The sequence below is a fragment of the Solanum dulcamara genome, chromosome 4, assembly GCF_947179165.1.
Source record: "Solanum dulcamara chromosome 4, daSolDulc1.2, whole genome shotgun sequence".
Taxonomy (NCBI): domain Eukaryota; kingdom Viridiplantae; phylum Streptophyta; class Magnoliopsida; order Solanales; family Solanaceae; genus Solanum; species Solanum dulcamara.
Genome location: NC_077240.1, coordinates 2,728,664 through 2,752,963, shown reverse-complemented (window position 1 = coordinate 2,752,963; position 24,300 = coordinate 2,728,664). Strand labels below are relative to the sequence as shown.

At 31.5% G+C, this 24,300-nt stretch overlaps 2 protein-coding genes and 1 pseudogene across 3 annotated transcripts; 1 reads left to right on the top strand and 2 right to left on the bottom strand.

Annotated features, from left to right (window-relative positions):
- Positions 1-1,941: 1,941 nt before the first annotated feature.
- On the top strand, positions 1,942-7,235 carry LOC129885476 (4-hydroxy-3-methylbut-2-enyl diphosphate reductase, chloroplastic). Its single transcript, XM_055959761.1, has 10 exons — positions 1,942-2,358; positions 2,651-2,847; positions 3,604-3,783; positions 3,867-3,998; positions 4,092-4,166; positions 4,258-4,363; positions 4,451-4,545; positions 5,796-5,981; positions 6,062-6,148; positions 6,919-7,235. The coding sequence occupies exons 1-10, from the start codon at positions 2,097-2,099 to the stop codon at positions 6,982-6,984; spliced, it is 1,386 nt and encodes a 461-aa protein (XP_055815736.1). The 5' UTR covers positions 1,942-2,096; the 3' UTR covers positions 6,985-7,235.
- A 1,245-nt stretch (positions 7,236-8,480) lies between these two features.
- Positions 8,481-10,998, bottom strand: LOC129887519 (protein DETOXIFICATION 33-like; annotated as a pseudogene).
- A 3,062-nt stretch (positions 10,999-14,060) lies between these two features.
- On the bottom strand, positions 14,061-17,047 carry LOC129885475 (protein DETOXIFICATION 32-like). Of its 2 annotated transcripts, none has more exons than XM_055959758.1 (7): positions 16,508-17,047; positions 15,838-16,379; positions 15,463-15,549; positions 15,289-15,345; positions 14,948-15,186; positions 14,647-14,852; positions 14,061-14,552 (listed from the first exon to the last, which is right to left on the bottom strand). In XM_055959758.1, the coding sequence occupies exons 1-7, from the start codon at positions 16,769-16,771 to the stop codon at positions 14,454-14,456; spliced, it is 1,494 nt and encodes a 497-aa protein (XP_055815733.1). In that variant the 5' UTR covers positions 16,772-17,047; the 3' UTR covers positions 14,061-14,453. The 2 variants fall into 2 exon arrangements, with proteins under 2 accessions (XP_055815733.1, XP_055815734.1); XM_055959759.1 differs by having other exon boundaries at positions 15,838-16,375; positions 16,508-16,592.
- Between the last annotated feature and the right edge of the window lie 7,253 nt (positions 17,048-24,300).

Here is a 24,300-nt window from a genome sequence, read left to right as displayed (position 1 = left end):
TAAATAAATAATACATCATTATTACGATCTCAATCATTAAACATTAAAAAAATTCATAAAATCAACTCACAATCTTCTTATATAAAGATGAAAGTATAACCATTAGGAAAATTTAATGAAAAAAAAATATTTCTAGTTTTGTTATTATATATAAATATAAATTATTATTATTTTCTTATAATATATTTATCATAATGGTTATTTAAAGAGCATCTTCTATCCTACAAAACAATAAAAATTTGTAAGATAAGCATCCTACCCTACAAAGCAATCACAAAAACTTATGTAAAGGTCAAAGTATAGCCATTAGGAAAGTTTGACGGAAAAATTTATTTGCACAACGATTTGGCTTATTTTTTTCCTACATCGTTATGTATTTTTTTTTTCAATAGCTAGCTTTCCTCTTCTATATTTATTTTTTAACTTTCTTAACTAAGCCTTTTGATTTTATACGATTTATCTTTGTATTTGCATAACTTTTTATTCAACACTTTTATTGACATAATATACTAAAATTTACATCACTTGAAACTCTTGTTAAGTTCTTACAATAAAATTTATGTAATAGAAAAATATGAATTAGATGTAAATAAAAAAGGATTATACCTTTCCGTCAATAATCTTGCAGGAGCTTGTTTAGATTTTCTCACTAAATTGCTAGATTGAAGTTCGATCTGTTTATCAAAAGAATGTCATAAAAAAAGTGAAAAATTTTCATTTAACAAAAAAAATATCTGCAATAAAATGAACAAATCTTATATAAGTAAAAAAAATTGCTTCACTCAGTTAATCCGTAACTTTATTATACATATAAATTTGATTATTTCTTTTGTAACAAAATTTTCTTATGCCTCTATTTATAGCACATAATATGGAATACCAAGTGATATCATGAATATGACCATTAATATGATTTAGGAGTTTTGATTATCAATAGTCATGGGAGTAATGAAAATAAAGACAATTAAATTTTGATATTAAAGAATATGAATAAATGGAGTAGTAATTGACACATTTATTTTTGTATAGTAATAAAAAATAAATAAAAAAAATAAATAGAATTCTTGACCAAAAAGAGTTGTCATATCACTTTTTTTTAATCTAGCTTTATATTATATATAGATTATGTGATTATAAAGCGTATTTTATCACAATAATTACATTAATTGGTATTTAATTTAAATCATTAAAAATAAATAATTACTATTAAGAATAAAATATATTAAAAATATTATTCTTTTCATATGTTAAAAAGAAACTTAACCAATACAAATATTTCATCCGATTTCATATTAGGCTCGACAGTATCAACGTGCCGGTTTACTTACGGATCCTCTTCAAGCGTAAGGCCAAACTCCCCCAAACCCCCCACCATAATAATTAAATACACCCCTTTATTCAATTTACGTGACTCATTTTAAATTTTAAGATTTAAATAAGTTAATTTTTTTATATATTTTTAAATTATTAATTATTATAATTTATAATATTTTTTACGTAATTTATAAATATATAAATTTTATTTCAAATTTTTTTGAAGATTTCATGAAGATAAATTCTCGATAAAATGCAAATTATTTGACACGCAAAAAAATAAAAAAGTGACACATGAATTAAAACTGAGAGAGTACCGATCAACTATTTCCTTCGTTTCTATTTATATGTCATAATTTTAGATTTTATGTACATTAAAAAACTAAATAAATTTATTATTTTATTCTTATTTAATATTTTTAAGTCAAATTTTCAATCAATGAACATAAATTAATTTATTTTGATTAATTAATTTAATTAATAAATATAAATTATTTATTTAATTTTTTAATATTAGTTAAATATATATTTTTAAGGCTAATAATTCAAAAAAATAAAACAGAAAGCATAATGTCATTTTATTTATTTTTAGAAAGGATGACGTATAAATAGAATAAGGGGTAAAAAAACAAAAAAAATATAAACAAACGAGAAAAGCATGTGGTCATGAAATGTAGTAGCTCGGCAGGGATAAATTGCGCGCACCATTAGTAACTTAACCCACTTTGCTCTGCCAAAACGCAGTTCGCTAACGTGCGCATCCTCATTTTCTCAGTGTTTCCATGGCTATTCCTCTCCAATTCTCAAGTATATCCACTCGCACAGACCTCTCCTTACCGGAGACTAGAACTTTCCGGTTGCCGAAACCTTTCTCCGTCGTCAGATGCTCCGCCGGCGAAGCTGTTCCTTCCTCGTCGGCTACTACCGAGTCAGAGTTCGATGCTAAGGTTTTTCGGAAGAACTTGACCAGAAGTTCTAATTATAATCGTAAAGGTTTTGGACACAAAGACGCTACTCTTGAACTCATGAATCGAGAGTATACTAGTAAGTTTTTGCCTCCATATCAATTTCACAGCATAAACTTAGCAAAAATTAGAATCGGACGGAGTTCAGTTGCTTAAAATGCTTACTTTAGGATCTGTTACCGATAATCAATTATTTGCGATTCAAAGATATAGAAGGCTTGGGCATGAAATTTTTTTAACAATAGAAAAAATTAGAGAACTTGTTTGGGTAAAAAGTCTTCCGATTTCTTTTCTTCAAGAAACTGTAAAGTTCTTATATCGAATTGGATGATAAATAACATCTTTTATTCATTTGTTCTCATGAATTTCAGGTGATATCATAAAGAAATTGAAGGAGAATGGATATGAGTATACATGGGGAAACGTTACCGTAAAACTTGCAGAGTCCTATGGTTTCTGTTGGGGGGTTGAGCGTGCAGTTCAGATTGCTTATGAAGCGAGGAAACAGTTTCCAACAGAGAGGATTTGGATAACCAATGAAATTATTCACAACCCCACTGTGAATAAGGTTTCTGCTTATAATCCTCAGATGTGCATGCCATTTTTCAAGATTTTCAGTTTTTCTTTATTGTAGGAGGAAGACTGTGAAATTGTATACATCATTTTGCTCCTTCTTCCTTACTCTACATATATCTTTGTAGTGTTAGGAATTTCCTCAATTTGCCTCAACTTTTAGGCTGTTAGTGGTTTCGTATATATAATGGAGTAGCTGCTTACTCAGAATAAGTTACAGATAAGGATAGGAACTGTTGCTCTCATGCTTTAAGACATTGCCTTTCAGTCTTATGTGAGACTAATTACACTAGAAGAGTTCCGGCTTCTACTACTTTTTCGGATGCTGGGATCATATAGATGATTTTTAAGAAGTCCCTTTGATATGTAATTATTACCTCAAATCATGTGTAGATTTTCTCTGGTGCCCCATTCCTCTTCGATAGGTTTGTTTGTCTGTTTCCCTTCTTCTAGACATAAAAAGACCTTGAATGGCATGAAAATTGAGAAGGAATATGTGAGAAGAAAGATTAAAGTTATTCTTGATGCTGAAGAGCTAAAGCAGTATAATTAATTTTCTGGTGCAGAATTTTCAAATGGGATATATAGCTGGTGAATATTCTTAATTTGAAGTATATTTCTGATAACCACCTCTGCATTTTGTGCTTTTTGTAGTTTTTTAGGCAGGCTATGTTCTGGTTGATGCCGGTTGTCTGTTTGTGTTCTCATCTTATCTCGTATAAATTCTGATAAATTATTTTGTCTGGATCAGAGGCTAGAGGATATGGAAGTTAAGAACATTCCTCTTGAGGATGGGAAGAAAAACTTTGATGTTGTTGACAAGGATGATGTTGTGGTTTTGCCCGCTTTTGGGGCTGCTGTTGATGAAATGTTGGTTTTGAGTGATAAAAACGTACAAATTGTTGATACAACCTGCCCGTGGGTGACTAAGGTTCGTGATATAGTTGCTAACATGAATCGTTCGCCTCTATGTCATTTGAACTATATTAGAGTTCCTCATAATTCTTAGTACAGGTTTGGAACACCGTTGAAAAGCACAAGAAGGGAGAATATACCTCTATTATCCACGGCAAATATGCTCATGAGGAAACTGTTGCGACTGCATCCTTCGCTGGGAAATACATCATTGTGAAGAGCATGGCAGAGGTATTTCAACCTCACACCATAAGTGTTCTTTGCTTGAAATGATGAGTTGGAATCTCATCTTGCTTATTCTATGGGAATTTTTCCTTGATACAGGCAACTTATGTCTGTGATTATATTCTTGGAGGCAAACTTGATGGTTCTAGCTCAACCAAAGAGGCATTTATGCAGGTTCTGTCTGAGTTGTCTATTTGACCTGCAGTCTACAGTTGCAGTACTTTGCGTTAATACTGATATTTTCTGTGAATATTTTTGTGTATAGAAATTTAAATATGCGGTTTCTGAAGGGTTTGATCCGGATGTTGATCTTGTGAAAGCTGGTATCGCAAACCAAACTACGATGTTGAAGGGAGAAACAGAAGATATTGGTTAGATTATATTCAGAGTATCGCTCCCTATTATAGAATTCCTCCGGACTACAATCATGTAGTGATTTGGTTTCTTTTGATATACAGGGAAGTTGGTCGAGAAGACCATGATGCAAAGATATGGGGTGGAAAATATTAACAACCACTTCGTTAGTTTCAACACTATATGCGATGCAACTCAAGTAAGTTCTCATACATCCTCGAGTCCCTAAATTTCACTGTACATACAGATGACGTGTTATATGCTTGTTTATTGCATCATCTGTTCCTTTCTTCCTCTTTGCCTTTAGACAATTACAGTCTGACTTAAATGTTATAGTCTGTTACAAATCGATTTTCTATATCTATCATTCTGTGTGATGCACATCCATTTTTGGTATTTATTTTCCTCCCATAGTGTCAACCTCAATTTCTTCAGCAGTACGTCTGTTCATATATCATTTTTTAGATTTTAATTACCTAATTAATAATATAATTTTACAAAAAGTGATGTAACATGTCGAAGAAGGTAAATTCAGTCTACTCTCTAGTGTAATTTGTTTATTTCCTAGCCCAAACTACTAAGTCTTCGTCTTTCGTTTAACATTACAGTCATATTTCTTTGATTGGAGGTGGTTGGGGGAGTGGAGACGAGTGATCCCTATTTAGGACAAGTCTTGGTCTTCTCACCTCATGCTAACAGATGACCACAATGTTTGGGTGGATAATGCCTTCTCCTAACAATGGTTAAGTTGGAGAATTTGTACTCTTCCCATTTAGATGGGACTAATTGATGGAAATTACAGTTATGAAAAAAAGCCTGCATTTCTTTCCTTTTCTTTTCCCCCATAATCCATGGTTTCCCACTCCTTTGTACATAACTCTGATGCTTAAGATTGCTTTGTCTATATGTGGATGTACTATGTGCACACACCATGACATGTTCGTGCTAGGCATGATTAACTAGACACTAATATTACATGTCAAAGTTTCTCTTGCTGCTGGCACTAGAAGGATGGATTTTTGACATGGTCTTCTAGAGTCATTTATTGTTATCTATTTCTTTCTTAAAAGAAGGGGAGATTTGGAGCAACGGCAAAGTTGTTTCCGTGTGACCTATAGGTCATGGGTTCAAGCCGTGGAAGCAGGCACTAATGCTTGCACTAGGGTAGGCTGTCTATATTACTCCCCTTAGGGTGCGGCCCTTCCCCAGACGCTGCATAAATGCGGGATGCTTTGTGCACCCATCTGCCCTCATTTATTTCTTTTATAAAAGTCATCTGCTATTATTTTTCTTTGGATTAAGAAAATACAGAATTTGTTGCATGAAGGTCTGAACATTGGATATATTCTTTCTTACCAAACCATTGTAGGACCTTTTGTATTTTCCTTTCTTCTGTTGCTTTATATCATTATTTCTTGACCTATAACTTATCATCCCTACTTATAACAGGAGCGTCAAGATGCAATGTATAAGCTGGTTGAGCAAAAGCTGGATCTTATGTTAGTGGTTGGTGGTTGGAACTCAAGTAACACTTCACATCTACAGGAGATTGCAGAGGAACGTGGGATTCCCTCATACTGGATTGACAGTGAGCAGAGAATAGGTCCTGGAAACAAAATAAGTTACAAGTTAATGGTGAGCTGACTTACACCCTGTGATTTGCAACTAAATTTGAAGAGAGTATTTTGGTTCTCATACCCTCCTTATTTTGACAGCATGGTGAATTGGTTGAGAAAGAGAACTTCTTACCAGAGGGTCCTATTACAGTTGGGGTGACATCTGGTGCATCCACCCCCGATAAGGTAACTCTACTGAACCTGTTAATATTGTTGCACTTCCTGCTTATATTACTCCCTTATTCAAGCTAATCAGCAGAGTTGATAATGTGTATTCTGTATTTTACTTGTGCTCAACAGACCTTATATTTTCCCATTCCAATAAAGGGCTAGTTCATTAGTTCATAATTAGCAACTTAATCAATAATTTTATCATTTGAATCAATTTCAGAAAATATTAAAGAGTTAATAAAAAGAGCCCATCCCCCTCTTTCCGTTTGTCACTGTGCATGGGAAAATGAGGACATGAAAGGCTATTAACTTGTTCCGACCTAAGATGATAAGCTCATGAACTTGGTCTTACTTCACTGCGCCCTTGAGCTTTCTATTTGATTGTATCGAAAGGCTGATTACAATTGAAAAGGTCTTATCAATAAAATTTCCTGCTCAACAAGAAATTTCCTTACCTGTCCAACTTCTAAAGAGTCTCACGTGTGAAATTATAGAACATACCCAATTTTCCTTGAAGGTACGGGGAAGGATTTGGAATGGAATAGTATCGATTTTTAGATGTATTACCTCACCCTTAAGGGTTAGGCCCCACTTTTATACGGGTTCCCAAAAACTAAGAAAAATGATGACAGATAAGGCATTTGTTATTGTGCTTCTTTTTTCCCCCTTTTCCCTCTAGTTCTTGTGTTGCCAATCCAAGTGATGTTTCCAACTATGAAGCTGTGCCAAACACATATGGCTCTAGCATGACCACATTATCTTAATGAGAAAATGGACTTTTGTAGGTTGTGGAAGATGTCCTTATCAAGGTGTTTGATTTAAAGCGCGAAGAAGCCTTACAATTGGCCTAAACAAGATTGGAACTCCAAGATAATTGGAGTGCTGCAATTTGATTCCCCCCCCCCCCCCCCCCAAAAAAAAAAAAAAAAAAAAAAAAAAAGCTGTAGGATATGCTGCAAGTGCTAGCTCAACTATGCAATAATATGTTCTTGTATATTTATAATTCAAGTTTTTTAATATTAATTTGCTACTGTCCAGCTCTCTGTAGTAATGTAAACCTTGCCAGAATCAATGTCAATTTGCCGGTAAGTCCGTTTTTAGATACAGTAATATGCAGTTCTTAGAGTGAGAAGATTATTGGTCAATAAGAGGAAATATTTGATAAATTAGCTTAATCTAAAAAGCAAACAGATCAATATTTTTTATAATTTTGACGACCGCCTATTTTCGTATGCAAAATCTGATTGAAGTTTGAAATTTCTCTCCAATTTGAATACAAGTGACGCAGAGTCGTGTTAGTAATTTATGCCTAATTCTTGAATATTTAGAGGGAAAATATTATCCATTGTCATCATATAAGAAAAATGAATTAGTCACCTGTTTGAACCAAGAGCCAATTGAAACACATATTAGATGCTGTAATTCATGTGACCAAAGTCTAACACAAAAGTTTAGAGTAAATGTTTAGCCAAAAAAAATGGAGAAAAAGAGAGTTGAAAATGACGCCTTCCCTCATTTTTTGTGGGAAAAGAATTAGGGAAATCTTCCCATATAACTACTCAAAAATACTTTAATTATACTTCATAGCTATAGTTTGCTAATTACAATTCGTAGTTATAGTTATATCAATATTTGTATGATTCGCGCAGTATTTGTATACTTTTGTATAATTTGCTATACAATTTGCAGTTTTTGTATAACATTTGTATATTTCACTATACAGTTCATGCACAACATTTGTATAATTCGCTATACAATTCGATTCACGCACAATGTTTGTATAAATTGCACGAATTATACAAAACTCAACTGTATAATCGCACAAATTATACAAAACTCAAATTGTAATTACAGTTAGATGTTTGCCGTGAGCCATAATTAATTCAAATTATAGCTATGTTAGCTAATTAACTAGCATATGTTTGCTTATCCGTGTAATTTTTCCAAAGAACTATAAGTACACTTTGTTAACTTGAAAACCAATGCATCCGCGAACTTCTTTTTTCTCTGGGTAGTGGAGAGAAACTTATTTTCTTGAATTGCTCAGTGAGCTTTTCAAGATAAGATGGTATGTCAAAAGTTTTTCATATTTGGTTTTTCATTTCTTTTGCGTTTGGCAGATGATAAGCGTCGAATTCCTAAATACTTCGATTTCTTATATTCCCAGGGTCAAGGCAGTCTTTAATCCATGGGTATAAATCTCCAGATTCAGCGAATGGAGCAAGATCAGGTTTATCAGCTGGAAGTCATGTCCCCGGCTAGCGGAGAAATGGAACTATCCTTGCAAGGCCTAAAACTGAGTATTAATGGTAGCATATCATATATTAAAACAAAAAAAACCACGTCATCACAATTCTTGCTGATCCTCCATTGATCCACCCCATGTCCTCACCCTCATCTCAGCTTGAACTGCCTGCAATCATGTGATTTCTTAGTTTTACACTATGAATACAGTTTAACCTAGTACATTGTCTATCTTATTTTTCAAATAGCTAGTTCTACTTCATTATTACAGGGAATTACAGTAAACTGGATCTCAATTACCTCTTTGTCCCAATTGGTTCGACCAATAATAACAAGTATGATGATTGTTTGAAGCAAGCTGCCACCAAGCATTCCATACCATACCCCCTGTACACCAAGATTAAACTTGTAGCCAAGAAGTGCTCCTAATGGCAAACCCAAACCATAGTAACATCCAAAGTTTACAAAGGCCACTAGAAACTGCCATCCTGCACCAATTGCTACCCCTACAAGATGTTTCATTCATTTAGTATCTGACTTTACTGTTATAGGGGATAAAACAATTAGCGGCGTTACTGTTATAGTTGGTAAAATTTAAGTGTTTTTTTTGTTAATGTGAGGTATAAAAATACATACCATGGAGAACAGTTTGGATGCTGGTAATGAGGATGGTTAATGCAAGAATATAGCCCAACTTGGATGTCTCACTTATAACCTTTGGCTCATTTGAGAACATTCTTGGAAACTGTGTTTTTGTGGCCAATATGATAACTGAAAAAACAGTTCCAACTATTGTTGATATGAAGACATTGACTACAATTGTGAATTTTGCACCTTTGGGATTTCCTGCCCCAAGTTCATTTGAAACTCTCACACTGAAATGTGGAACATAATATTTAGCCAAAGTACTAATATCAATTACTAAAATAACCCCAAACAAATATATGTTTGAAACTGCTAACCTGGCTGATATAGTGAAACCAAGGGCAAACATTAGTGCCCATACTTGCAAATTCATGCTGCAATAGCCAAAAAAGTACTAAGGATTCAGAATGCTAAAAACAAAACTTTTTTTTTAAAAAAAAAAATAGAAGAAAGAAATGGGGATAGGGTATGGGGAAATGGGGAAATGCAGAATCAAACCCTCATCAACAAGGTGAAAGTTTAGGTAGTCAACCAATTGAACTACTAAGATTTCTCGGAATGAAAGGTACTTAAGAGTGAATTCATGGAATATATTTTACCAGATTGATAATGAGTCAACAGCAATTGCAGCATCCTTCAAGCCTCCTACAACTAAGATCACTGCTGTGTAGTACCATACCTCTAAACTGCCATCATTAGATCCATTCATCAGAAAGAAAGAAAAATTGCATTCAGAGTGTATTTGGAAGCTCTTCAAATACGTCGACCGGTATATGTCAGATCCTTCAAAAAGTAGTACATTTTCGAAGGATTCGACATGGGTGCAACATCATTTTCGGAGAGTCTGAACAACATAGGAATTGGTAGTCATTCACCACACTTACCATAACATTACCGCTGAGGAAATTGAGAGCTTCAAGAATTGGGTTAATGACTTGAAAGCCAAAAATGAAAAACCAGTCCATGCCTCAGGAAGCCAACCACAGACAACATAAATAATCTTAGCCACAACCAAAATCCAGAAAGATATATTCCCAGCTATTGCAGCACCAACAAGGCCCATACCCAACTTTGTCACAAAAATCCAATTCAACAACACATGAATTGCCAATGTCAACATTGAACTAAAAGCCATGAACCAAACTTTGCTCTGAGCCTGAAGAAACTTCTCTGTGGGATAGTTTAGCGCACTTGCAAATATTTCAGGAATTATCCAAATTGCATATTTACCAGATAGATCAGATATTTTTGGATCCTGATGTAGGAGCTTCAGTATTTGAGACGCAAACACATAAGTCGGTGTCAATAGCAATCCTGCCACTATACTGATAATCCATGATCTTTGTAGGTAAATTCCAAGCATGTTGAATTCCCCTGCACCAACTGCTTGACCACAAAGTGTCTCGAGTGCACTTCCTAATCCTAACTAATATTCAAGACATTAACACGAAACGAGTCAATTAGGCAGAATGTGAATCAATCATATATAAGTAGATTCATATCTAAGGCAAGTTTTGTTAGTTCAACTGAATTCATTGTTTTCAGCTCGAACATTATTAAGGGACTTATGGTAACATACCATTATTCCAGTTACAAATCCTAGTAGAACATTTTGAACTTCAGAGACTGCAGCAAGCTCAGCATTTCCAAGTTGACCAGCAAAGGCAGCAGTGATACAGTCCAAAGAGAATACAGAAACTGAAGTTATAATAGCAGGTCCTGCTATGTGCCACACTTTTTTGAATTCATCCGTCCATTTATTTGCTATTTGTTTCCTATAAGCAAAGTACATTACTTTCTTCCATAATCTCATAGGCTTTTCTGCCATTTTCTGATGCTCTTGCAACACTTCAATGTCACTTTCTGTTGTACTAGCATACAAAATTAGTGGTCTCTTAGCTCGAACTATGTATATATGCAAAATAATTTAAATATATACGTATAATATAATCACATACATTTGAAAATCCACCCATTCTAAATTCTGGTTTTGCCTATGCTCTTTATCGGTCCCTCCATTTTATCGTTTTTTTAAAAAAGGGGATAATATTTTCTCTAGTTCATCAAGAACACAATGAATTCATAGAGGAATAATGTGGATGTCAAAAGTTATTCTTGAATGCAGAGTTGTGTGTACGTTTCTAGCTATTTTAGTCTACTGCAGTAAATATATAAGTAATTTGTCGAATTTGTCTCCACAACAACCAAATTAATTAGTACTTTGTCTGTCCCAAAAAGAAGGCGCTTTTCATTATTTAGCAAGTTTTTCAATTTCAACATTCTACGTGACAAGTTTATGATAATAATATTTGAATGACTACACATATCTTTAATTTACGATCACAATATTCATAAGTCTTCATTTATTTTTTAAATTGTGTCAAGTCAAACGGAAGCATTGAAACGGAGTTTAGTACTGCCAAATTGATCTGTCAAATATTTGAATTTTCCACGGTTCTATGTGAGCAGATCTATCTTTGTTCTAGAGCAGCTTTACTAGTCCTTTTTCCAAAGAAATATATTCCTTAAAATATGAATTTGGTCAGGTGGACTTCTATGTTTGACTCCAATTTTTTCTCTTATAATTTCCTTTCATTTAAAAAAAAACCACAAAAAAAATAGTCTTTAATTACTCCTAAAAGTGTAGATTCAGTTCTATCTAAGCAATGACTGATATCATATCTATCATATTCCGTTTCAATTTATTTGTCTGATTTTAACTTGATATTGAATTTAAAAAGTAAGACTTTTTATTGTGGAAAACTTTATATGAGAAAATAATTATTAAAAAAAAAAGGGCTGCAGAGAGGGGAATCCAGCCATGTTACTGAGGTAAACTTTATAACATCAGATCTTAATTCAGTAAAGAAATAAATTGAACTATCAAAAGTAACAAACGAAACACAGTTCAAATTATCAACAATGAGCCAACATTGCATATAGACTTTATAAAAGGTTAAAAAAAACAGGCATCTGACCTTATAATTTGTTGAAAGGGCTATTAATTCTGTTCATCATAAAAAAGTTCTTTATTTAATGATGTTATATAGAGCTCCAACATAAATAAATGGCAAAGAATTACCAATTGACAAGGATTCATGTAATCTTTGACTACATTACCAGCATTTTGAATTTTATAAGTTCTCATAAATGCTAGTAAATCATATATTAACTTCTACCATTCCTATAATTTGTCTTTTTATTTTCTCAACTTTGACTTTCTAAGACTTCATAAATCAGTAACTAATCTTTGTTAGGACTCCAACCTTATTCTCTATTTTACTCTTCAAATATAGAGTTTTCTATATTTGGAGACAATCAATTTTAATCCAATTCTCTATTTTACTCTCTAAAAGGAATTATCTTCTCTCTTCAATATATTTTCTTATTTCATAATATAAATCGTTTCTTCTTTTTTCAAATAATCACCTCATGTAATCTTTATGTATATAAAACTTTATTCTTTTCAATTTTTTAATTAATATAAAATTATATTTTATTCTAAATTTCAAAATAATATAAATTGCAAGCAAACATTATATATTATACGTATTAGTGGATAATTCAAATAAAAGTGAAGTCATTAATGAAATACAATTACATAAACATTACATAAATATTTAAGTTTCAAGATTATTACGTTACTCTCATAAATACTCTATTAATGCATTATGGAGTTCAAAGTGAGCATTTATTTGGATCATACACTAATTTTTTTCCGAATATTGGTGAATCTAGAATGACCTATCGGATTACTAAATTATTGTTGTAATTTTTAAAATTATTATGTTATGTATTGTATTGTTATCTTGTATTTAAATTATTATGTAATGTATTGTATTTTTAAAGGAAAAAAAATCATATTATCATTTAATTTTGTGCATTCTTCGTAGTGAAAAATAATAATAATTTTAAATTATATTTTTAAAGTGACGAAAAAATTAAAAAGTAAATCAATTGAAAATATTATTAATTCGGAATGAAAGTAGTATATATTAAATAATATATGTTTTAAAATGTTATATTACATTAAAAAATAACTTGGAATATTAGACATTTAATTAATGGTCTTATATGATTTATAATGTGTTAATTATAAGTATTATATAATATAAATAGTAATATAATAATCAAAAAGTGAAATAGAGAGGATTAATAGTAGTTCTCTAAATTTGAAAAACTACTATTCACCTCTCTATAAATGGAGTGTAGAGAGTAAAATAGAGGGTGGTTGGAGAGTCCATTCTGGCATTCTCTATTTTACTCTCCAAATATAGAAAATAAAGAGTAAAATAGAAGTGGATTGGAGATGGTCTTAATACAAAGATCAGTAGAATTTGAATAGTTCATTAAATAATTAAATATAGGTTAATTTAATAAATACATATATTAAAAGGAATTCAAAAGAACATCAAGAAACACTATATAAAGGCAGTAATAAATGATTTCCATTTCCCTCAATTTTATTTTTTTAAGCATATTTTCTTTAATCTAGCCTGTTTTCATTTTCTTTCTCTTCCTCTCCAATCTTTTCCCTTACGATAGTGATTTTTCGTGGTATGATATGGTATAGTTAGTAAGGAAACTATGTTTGTTTTGATTGTTTCTTTAATTACATGGTATGGTATGATTTGGTTTCATGATTTTATAATCATGAAAACCCTCACTTTTTGAAACCACCAATTTGGCGGTATCCCATTGTTTGCTTATTTTTTTTCCAATTATACCCTTACTTAATTTTAAATAATTCTAATTTACCCTTTATTAAGGGCATTTTTCGTAAAGTTATCAGTTACGATATAACATCATACAGGCAAACGAAAAACATAATTATCATTAAACAATAGCAAACCATACAGTCTATCCAAATATAATATTGTACTGTACAATACCATACCATATCATACAGTACCGTACCTTATGAAACCATAAAAAATCACCATCCAAACAGAGCGTTAAAGAAAAATAGGCATGAACTAAAATAAAATGGGAAATGGAGAAGCATTTAGATTTGATCAATTGATCTATAAATAAAAAGTAATATAAAACCATACAAACTAATCAAAGATGGAATGACATCTTTTCCAAGAAAAGAACTTTTAATCGACCTAGAAAATTCAGGGCAAATCCTAACGGAATATTGTTCAAGAGTTTGGTCCAAGATGGAAGATTAGCAGTAACACAATTTATTTAGAATATAAAAGAGTGCAATTCTTTACATTTTCATGGTTAGAAATTCCAGCCATTGCACCACTCATTGCGTTTGGTAAACACCAAATATTATAAGTAGGAAAAATGTAAGACTTGCAATCAGGTCCAAATTTTTGTTGCAGTCCTGAACAAATCTAATGCAAAATTTTCACTAGGAACCAGTTTTACTAAACTATATACCTATCCGATTCTTGTATGATCTACTTATAATGGCCTGTGTTTATTGCAGAGGCGAGGTACTACGCGAACCAATGTTCTCAATTTCATCCTGAGAAGGCTGATCGCCATATGTTCGGATGCGCTTTTCAGCATGAATTGCCTGCACCAGATAAAATATACATTCACATTCCTGGAATAAAAGGCCTAATAGATCAAATTTGAGATTTGTAAACTTGAAAATGCACTAAATATACCTCTCTTCGCCAATTAGCTTTCCACATTTTGAACGTCAAAACTATTGTTTGAAGCAGGGTACCAACGAGCATTCCTGTCCAAATTCCCTTAACACCAATATTGGCAATGTAACCAAGACAGGCACCTAATGGAAGGCCAACTATATAGTAGCAAACCACGTTTATAATCGCAACTGAATATTGCCATCCAGCTCCTACTGCTACCCCTGCCCTTGCACAAGAAATCGTTCAAATAAATTAGCACTTAGGCAATTTTTTAGCGTCTTTTTTTTTTTCAATATTTGGGAAGACTTTTGATTACCATGAAGTATAGGTTGGATGCTCATTAGGAAGATAGTAACAGCCAAGAAGTAGGCCAATTTGGATGTCTCATGTATGACTTCCGGTTTATCAGAAAACAATCGCGGGTAATAGTTCTGGGTAACAATTACAGCAACTGTAAATACAACTCCAACTAGAGTTGATGTAATAACAGCAATCAATATGGAGAACTTTGCAGCTTTTGGACGACCAGCTCCCAGTTCATTTGAAACACGAACACTGCATCATGACAAGAACAATTTAAAACCATGGAATTCGAAATGTTAAAGAGGAATACTTGAAGTAAAATATATAGCACAGAAATGGAATTTTTTTTAAAACCTGATTGCAGCATTGAAACCTAGAGTGATCATTAGTACCCAAAGTTGCAATGCTAAGCTGTGACAAACATGAGAAAAGAGTAAGAATAACAGAAAGGCAAGCCTAGAAAAAACTAATCAAATTCTATTAAAAGTCAAAAATTTACTAGAGGATTTGATTAAGCGCTCTACCAACCTGGTTGATATAGCATCTACTGCAATTTCTGGATTCTTTAACCAGCCAACCATAAGGATCACTACAGTAAAATACCAAAGCTCCAGGCTGCCAATGTTTCACAAGTCAAATTTATCCTTGAATCATCATAACAATCATACAAGAATAAAGAGAATGGTTAAAAACACATCTAAACTATCATTAATTTCGCGAGTTTCACACCTCAACTATCAATTGTTTACTTTTCCTATCTGAACTATCAGCTGATAGTTAAGGTATGTTTTATTACATCAGAACAACTGATAGTTGAAGTGTGAAACAACTCAGAAATCACCAACAGCTGATGACTAGAAATTGTTGGTGTAATATACACCAACAGAAATCAATAGAACTTACCATAACATGACAGCTGATGCAAGTGATAATTTAACAAAACTCCAGAGAGATTTGAAAGCTAACATGGAAAGTCCGGTCCATGATTTAGGGAAAAAACCAGAAATAACATAGAAAATCTGAGCTAAAACCACGAGCCACCACGAGACATTCCCTGCCATAGCAGCACCAAGAAGGCCATGCCCGAGCTTTGTCACGAGCACCCAATTCAATACAATATGAAATACCAATATGACAATATTGATTACAGTCATAACCCATATTTTGCTTTGAGCTTGCAGGAACTTCTGAACAGGAAAGTTCAACGCGTAAGCATAGAGTTGAGGAATCACCCAGATCGCGTACTTCCCCGCAAGTTCTGAAATATCCTTGTCCTGATGTAGGAGCTTCAATATTGGTGATGTAAATACATAAAAGGGTGTCAATAACAACGCCGTCACTAGAGTAATCACACATGATCTTTGCAGATTTACGCCAAGCATATCAAATTGTCCTGCTCCAACAGCTTGTCCACAAAGTGTCTCAAGGGCACTTCCCATCCCTAACTAATACAACACATTTTAAAAACACAACAAAGAACAAAGGAAACATTCAATCCAAATTAAAAGTATGTTCTCTCTGACACCTTAAGCTTATGGTAGCACAATTTAACGAACACATTGCGGTTACGTACCATAATTCCAAAAACAAAACCTTCAACAACATTCTGAACAACAGAGATGGCTGCTAGCTCCAAAGAACCAAGATGCCCGACGAATGCAATGCTGACAAAGCCAATAGAGAACTGAGAAACCGCGGTGATAATGGCAGGAGCAGCTATTTCCCACAACTTCTTGGATTCATTCAAGCTCTTTTTGCTCATCTTCTTAGCATCATCACAATCATCACCTTCAAATCTCCTTTCCATTTCAAAATTCCTCAATGGTTCTACTGCCATTGTAACAAAATCCCTGTTTCCTTCCTCTGTTTTTTTTGTTTATTTTTCCCAATTACCTGCTTGCTTGTTAGTTAAATTCAACTATATTATATACAATTTGATAGGTACAGCCTACGTGCTTACGAATAGAAAGTCACTAATAATAGACTAAAAAGAATGAAAAACTGATCTTTTTGTTTTCACTTTGTTGTGTGAAAAATCGATTGTTATTCACGATATATGTTTAGAGGCGTGACAGATAGAGAAATTGAAATGTTCAGTTATGCATACTCTTCCTCGAAAGGGGTCACTTAAGAGTTCTAAAAAATTGAGTTACTAGTTTAATTACTTTGACCATAAACAAAAAATCAAAGTTTTTTTTTTTTTTTGGTGACACTAGTTATAACGAATGGAGGAGGAAACTTGTCGACAAATTCTCAATCAGTACATGTTGCAAAAATAGTAGCGGACCATATTAATATTATTATTATTATTATTATTATTATTAATGATAAGTTGTTAATTATCCATGAAATTAGGAACTGATTGGTTGAAAAATGAGCAAAAATCGAATTAATTATTAGATCATTCATGACGGAAAAATAAATATTGAAAATTTTTGGTGCAAGGCATAGTTGACTTTCAATACAACTCAACCACTTTGTTCGCATTTCTGTTATCATTTCTCTATCTTTCTTCTTTTTTAATTTTTTTATATATATCAATTATATCAAGTAGAAAAATAGTAGAACTATATATATTAACATAGACATATAACATATACACATATATACATTATTGTATGTATGTATAAATAATTGCACTCAAACAAAATCGGATATAGAATTTTGCACCATACAAGTGGATTTTTTTGGATAACCATGGTGTCTAATTATAATCTCTAAGAAGAAATTACCTATTCTCCTTCTATTCTTTTTTATATGGCATCGTTTGATTTGACACTAGTTTTTTTTTAAAAAGACTTCTGAAATTTGTGGTCTAAAATAATTTTTACATATTTGTGTACTTGTAAATTATTCCATTAAGAGTAAAAGAAGATATGATAAATTGTTTTAAATCATAGTAAGGTGACTTTTTTTGAAACAAACTAAAAAGAAAAAAGGTGTCACATAAGTCATAAAATGAATGGTTTTTTGGGGGTGGGGTGGGGTGGGGGTCTTTGTTGGGCTATAAATTTGATATTTTATGGTTCTCAAATTATTTCATTGACCACTAAACCACAGCTATCCTACTACCGGTGGTATGTACTAATTATTAAAAGGGTTAACTAATAAATATTCCTGTTCATATTGTAGTACTCGTTCGGTTGATCTATCTAATGCATTTAGCGAGAATATTACTTTAATATAACTGGCTTAAATCGAGATCGAAAAAAAATATTCATTTGGCGAGATTATTACTTTATCGAGGTTTTATTCTATATGAATTATGAGGTAAAAAAGGGACGTTTACTACCTGTGGATTAGATTATGGATTTTTTAATGAAATAAATGACAATATAAATTAAACAGTAATCTTCATATAACGTACTAATTGCACGCCAATTGCACGATATAATAATTAAAAGGGCACAACTAATTAATATTCTTGTTCATATCATTAAATATTTTTGGCAAATTGAGTGAATTTTGAGTTTTGACATGGAGATTTTCCCTTTCTTGAATTTATAAAGAAAAATGCAAAACTAAAGAAAACCATACGGAATATCTAAATATAAATTATGGTTAAAAAAAAAAAGAAGGTATAAAGGAATAGATTACCAAATTTTAAAAGTAAAAGTGACAATAGCACAAACAAAGTTGAAAGTGGAATATTTATTCAAATTACACCCCATAGTCAAAGATACCTTATTTAAAACTTGGAATGGAGTATATTTACTATCCCTCTTTCTTATTTTACATGTGTTAATTTGTCTTGAGTACGAAATTAAACAATATTCAGTAAGTACAAATGAATATTTCAAATTCTCAATTTTTCTTATCCTTAAAATTACTATTAATATTCAAAAATATATATTTAATTTGAATGATGTAAAAGGATAAATAGTTGGTGTGATGCAAGTTGTACTTGGAAGTAAAATCTTTGACTCTCTCTTATCATATAATATTTGATAATGATATGATATCCACCTCGTTATTAGACAGCAAAAAATAACTATACATATGTTCGTCTTACCAACCCCTAAATTTTGAAATTATCATTATTTTTTTCATACGTGGTACTCATATATATTAATTATGTGACTAATTACTACTACCTATATTTGAGTAAAATAATTTTATCAAATGTCTTGTCAGTTTCTCTTTCACAGAAATAGAATGGTAGAAAAGTCAATAAGGAAGTTATTAGAGGAATGTCGGTTGGTATTTTTTTCCTATTCCCTTGGGTCCCATTTTAAATGTCTTTTAGTTCAAAAAGTTTCTTTCTTGTTAAAGAATAACTGGGGTGGTTGTCCATTTTGATTATTTTTTCTTGTAAGTTGGTAAGTTGCCCACTTGTGCTATCATTTTTTTGTTTATAAATTGCATGTTTTGTAATGTAAAATGATGATACAAAGAAAGAAAAAAGGACGAATACATCTCTCAATTCTCTCTTTCTTTTCTCTTACTCTCTCCTCCTTATTTTGTTAAGTTAGTATATTTTATAATACGTTGTCAGCACGAAGTTTTAATTTTCTTCAGATAAATTAATTTTTATATCAGAATATGGAAATTCCTCAGTCATTAGTTGGATCCAAAAATAATTATGATGATATATGTCTTATTGATAGTGCCACAACACACACTATTTTAAGAGATAAGAAATATTTCTCTTATTTGATTATGAAAGAAGCTAATGTTAATACAATATTTGGTAGCACAAGATTAATTGAAAGATCCGGAAAAGCTAAAGTTGTACTTGTCGAAGGAACAAATTTAACAATTAATGAAGCATTATATTGTAGTAAGTCTCAAAAAAACTTATTAAGTTTCAAAGACATTCGTCAAAATAGTTATCATATTGAGACTACAAATGATGAAAAGAATGAATATCTTTACATTTACAATGAGTTCGAGCAAAAAGTTTATACTTGAAAAGTTATCCGCTCTTTCACCTGACTTATACTTCACAAGTATTAGCATGGTTGAAATACATGCCATAGTAAACCTGATTTGCTAACTCAAATAATTTTATTATTTGGCATGAACGATTGGATCATCCGGTTGTAATATGATACACAAAATAATTGAGAGTTCACATGGACACTCTTTGAAGAACTAAAAGATTCTTCAATTTAAAGAATTCTCTTATGCTGCATATTCTCAAGGTAAATTGATTACTAGACCATCAGTAAACAAAGTGGGAAATGAATCTCCAATATTTTTGGAACGTACACATGGTGATATATGTGGGCCCATTCACCCATCATGTGGATCATTTAAATATTATATGGTTTTAATAGATGCATCTATAAGATGACCACATGTGTGCTTATTATCAACTCGTAATATGGCATTTGCAAGATTACTTGCTCAAATAATCAAGTTAAAAGCACAATTTCCAGATTATGCAATAAAGACAATTCGTCTTGATAATGTTGGTGAGTTCATATCTTAAACATTTAATGATTATTGTTTGTCCACTGGGATAACAGTTGAGCATCCGATTGCTCATGTTTATACTTAAAATGGTCTAGCTGAATCATTGATTAAACATTTTCAATTAATTGCTAGATCAATGCTTATTAGAACAAAACTTTCCATTTCATTATAGAGTCATGCTATTTTGCATGTAGTAAGTCTTGTTCGGATCAGACTCGCAAGTTATCATAAAGTCTCCCCCTTATAATTGACTTTTGGTCAGGAATCGAACATTTCCCATCTTAGAATATTTGGATGTGCAGTATATGTTTCAATTGCTCCACCACAATGCACAAAAATGGGACTCCAAAGAAGATTAGGGATATATGTTGGATATGAATCTCCTTCTATCATAAAATATTTAGAATATATGACTGAAGATTTATTTACCACAAGATTTGTTGATTGTCATTTTGATGAATCAATATACCCAGTATTAGGGGGAGAAAATAAGCAGCTGAAAAAGGAAATAGATTGGAATGCATTATCACTATCTCATTTAGATCCTCGTACAAATAAATGTGAACTGAAAGTTCAAAAGATAATTCATTTGCAAAATATTACAAATCAACTGCCAGATGCATTCAGTGACCTATCAAGAGTTACTAAATCTCATATTCCAGCTGCTAATGCTCCAATTCGAGTTGATGTCCAGTAGGACAATTAATGAATGCAAATAAATTTAAACCACATTTAAAACGTGGTAGACCGATCAGTTCCAAAGATAAAAATCCTCAAAAAAGAAAAGGAATAAACAATCAAGATGGTATGATATGAAAGAACCTGCTCAAGAAGAGCGAGGAGACATAACAATTGATAAAACCTTGGAAGAGGTTAAGACGCCTATAAATAATGAAGAAATTTTAATAAATTATGTCTCATGAGGAAAAATATGGGATTGAAATAATGTAATTGTCGACAACAATTTTGCTTATAATGTCGCTATTGAAATAATGCAATAAAATGGGGATCTTGAATAAAGCACACCCACTGAGTGCCCCAATGATTGTGAGATCTCTTGATATTAATAAAGATCCATTTCGACCTCATGAAAATGATGAAAAGCTTATTGGTGCTGAAATACCATATCTTAGTGCAATTGGTGCATTAATGTATCTTACCAACAATTCTAGATTAGATATAGCTTTCTCAGTAAATTTGTTAGCGAGATTTAGTACTTCCCCAACGCGAAAACACTAAAATGGAATTAAGCATATATTAAGATACCTTCGAGGGAACACAAATATGAGATTATTTTACACAAATAAATCCATGTCAGAATTGATTGGTTATGCAGATGCAGGATATTTGTCTGATCTCCATAAATGTCGATCGCAGATGGGCTACTTATTTACATGTGGTGGTACAACTATATCATGACGTTCAACAAAGCAAACTATGGTTGCCACTTCTTCAAATCATGCAGAAATAATAGTCATTCATGAAGCAAGTCGAGAATGCGTTTGGTTAAGATTAATAACTCAACACATTCAAGAAACATATGACCTTTCTTTGATAAAAGACGTTCCAACAATATTGTACGAAGATAATGCTATATGTATAGCTCAATTAAAGGGAGGATACATCAAAAGAGACAAAACAAAACACATTTCACCAAAATTCTTTTTTACTCACGATCTTCAACAGAAAGGTGAAATAGATGTTCAACAAGTTCGTTCAAGTGATAATTTAACAGACATGTTCACTAAGGCATTGCCAACTTTAACCTTTGCGAAATTGAGATACAAAATTGGAATGCTTCATCTTCGAGATATTAGATGATGTCTTCATTAGGGGGGTATAATACGCGTTGCACTCTTTTTTTCTTAGTTTAAGTTTTGTCCCACTGGATTTTTCTGGCAAGGTTTTTAATGAGGCAGCACTTAAGGCGTATTACCAGATGTTTGTACTTTTTTTCTTTCATTAGGCTTTTTTCCACTGAATTTTCTCTAGTAAGGTTTTTAACGAGGCACATTTCACGTGGACATCCAAGGTTTTTAACGAGGCACATTCGACTTTGATTACTTTTCCTTGTAAGTGGGCAAGTTGTCCACTTGTGTCCATCATTTTTTTAGTCTATAAATGGCATGCTTTGCAATGTAAAAGGATGATACACAGAAAAAAAAAGGACGAATACATCTCTCAATTCGCTCTTTCTTTTCTTTTACTCTCTCCTCCTTATTTTGTTAAGTTAGTGTATTTTATAACACTTCCAATATAACTGTCATTTTATAAATTTAAATTGATATTCATTTTCAACTATACTATTAGTATCAAAAAAAATATCATAAAAACAATAGGCAGAAAATCAGGTAAAATGATGGTTAAAATGGAAATAACAATGAAGAATTGGCCAATTTACATGTACCTTAATTTTTTAACTAATTAAGATATATGATATTTCTCATCAACATAAATAGACTATTTTATTAGGTATAGTCAAACTTCGTTATAACAATATTTCATTATAATGAATTGATTTTCTCCAGGATTTTTCATATTATATTTACTTCTCACTAATAATATTCTACTCATAACATCATTGACATTCATTAAACATTATAATAATACATTCTCTGTAGAATTATTCCACCATAACAAGTATATTCAAATATTGTGCAATGATATTTGTAAGAAATATATTATGTATTACAATAAAATATTACGTAAAATATTTATAGTAATCATTATTAGTGTCATTCACATAGTAAATTTTAAGTATGAATATTTAAAAGCTAGTATTGTATTTAAATGATGCCTATCAATTATGGTCATGAATGATATTTGTCTTTTTTACATTCATACTCTTTCAATTTTTAGATTAAATTGGTTAAAAATGCATTCCTTCTTCGTACACAAAATTATTAAACTAAACAAAATTATTAAATTAACTTTTTGTGTACTTCTACTTATAATAATTAAATGAAATCTAAATCTCAAATGTCAGTATACATATATAATAACACCCGATCACTACAATAGTCATAAAATTTCTAGACAAACCCTACCACTATAACGAGGTTTGATCGTACATAACAAAAAAAATAATCTACTCCTTCCGTCCATCTTTACTTGTCCACTATACTAAAAATAAATGTCAAATAATATTTGTCTAATATATGAAATCAAGAAATAATTTCAATACCATGTTACAGAGTTCAAATTCTGTACCCTCGTGAAAAATTTGTTCAATGTACCAAAAAAGATGGAACCATTCGTCCAATTGAGTCTCCATCATTATTTATTATTAAAATGGGTATTAGCTAAATTTGGCTGTATCATCACGAGCTAACTAATTTTACGTTGATTGTTAATTTTTTATTCATCCTTTTTTATTTGTCTTTGGGGCTTTTTTTATAGTGAAAATTACTCTATATATGTATTTAAGATTCTATATTACATCACATGAAATTATTAATTAGGAATTACTAATAAAATAACTTAATTATGAGTTATAACAGATCTGAGTTAATTTATTTAATTCATTTTTATTTTCAAATTTAATGAGTTACTATCTTTAACATTTCATTTTTAAGTATTATATTTTTCTCTCTTCACTTTATATTCCTTACCGTATTAGTGTGATATCTAAGGATCGTTATTAAAGATATCGATTAAGTAGGCTAAAATTAAGGAACCAATTATGAGCACATTTTATTCCTCTTTCTTTCTTTATATTCAATTTTTAAAAATAAAAACAAAGTTACATCATTCTCTCTCCAAATATTTCTTGTTCTTACACAGTCTCTTCAAATAAATTTGATATTCAATTTGTTACTCTCTATCAATGAATTAAAAAGCTTATATATATATATATATATATATATATATATATATATTAATTTTAATTTTTAATTTTTAATTCATCATACTGCACAATTGTATGATATTGATATGAATTGTGGCTTA

Coding starts and splice junctions, on each gene's coding strand:
- LOC129885476 (XM_055959761.1), top strand. CDS start 2,097: ATGGCTATTCCTCTCCAATTCTCAAGTATATCCACTCGCACAGACCTC. Junction 3,999..4,091: donor TTGTGAAGAGCATGGCAGAG/GTATTTCAACCT, acceptor TCCTTGATACAG/GCAACTTATGTCTGTGATTA. Junction 6,149..6,918: donor GTGCATCCACCCCCGATAAG/GTAACTCTACTG, acceptor GGACTTTTGTAG/GTTGTGGAAGATGTCCTTAT.
- LOC129885475 (XM_055959758.1), bottom strand. CDS start 16,771: ATGGCAGTAGAACCATTGAGGAATTTTGAAATGGAAAGGAGATTTGAA. Junction 15,346..15,462: donor GTAGATGCTATATCAACCAG/GTTGGTAGAGCG, acceptor TGTTTGTCACAG/CTTAGCATTGCAACTTTGGG. Junction 14,553..14,646: donor AAGCTAATTGGCGAAGAGAG/GTATATTTAGTG, acceptor TATCTGGTGCAG/GCAATTCATGCTGAAAAGCG.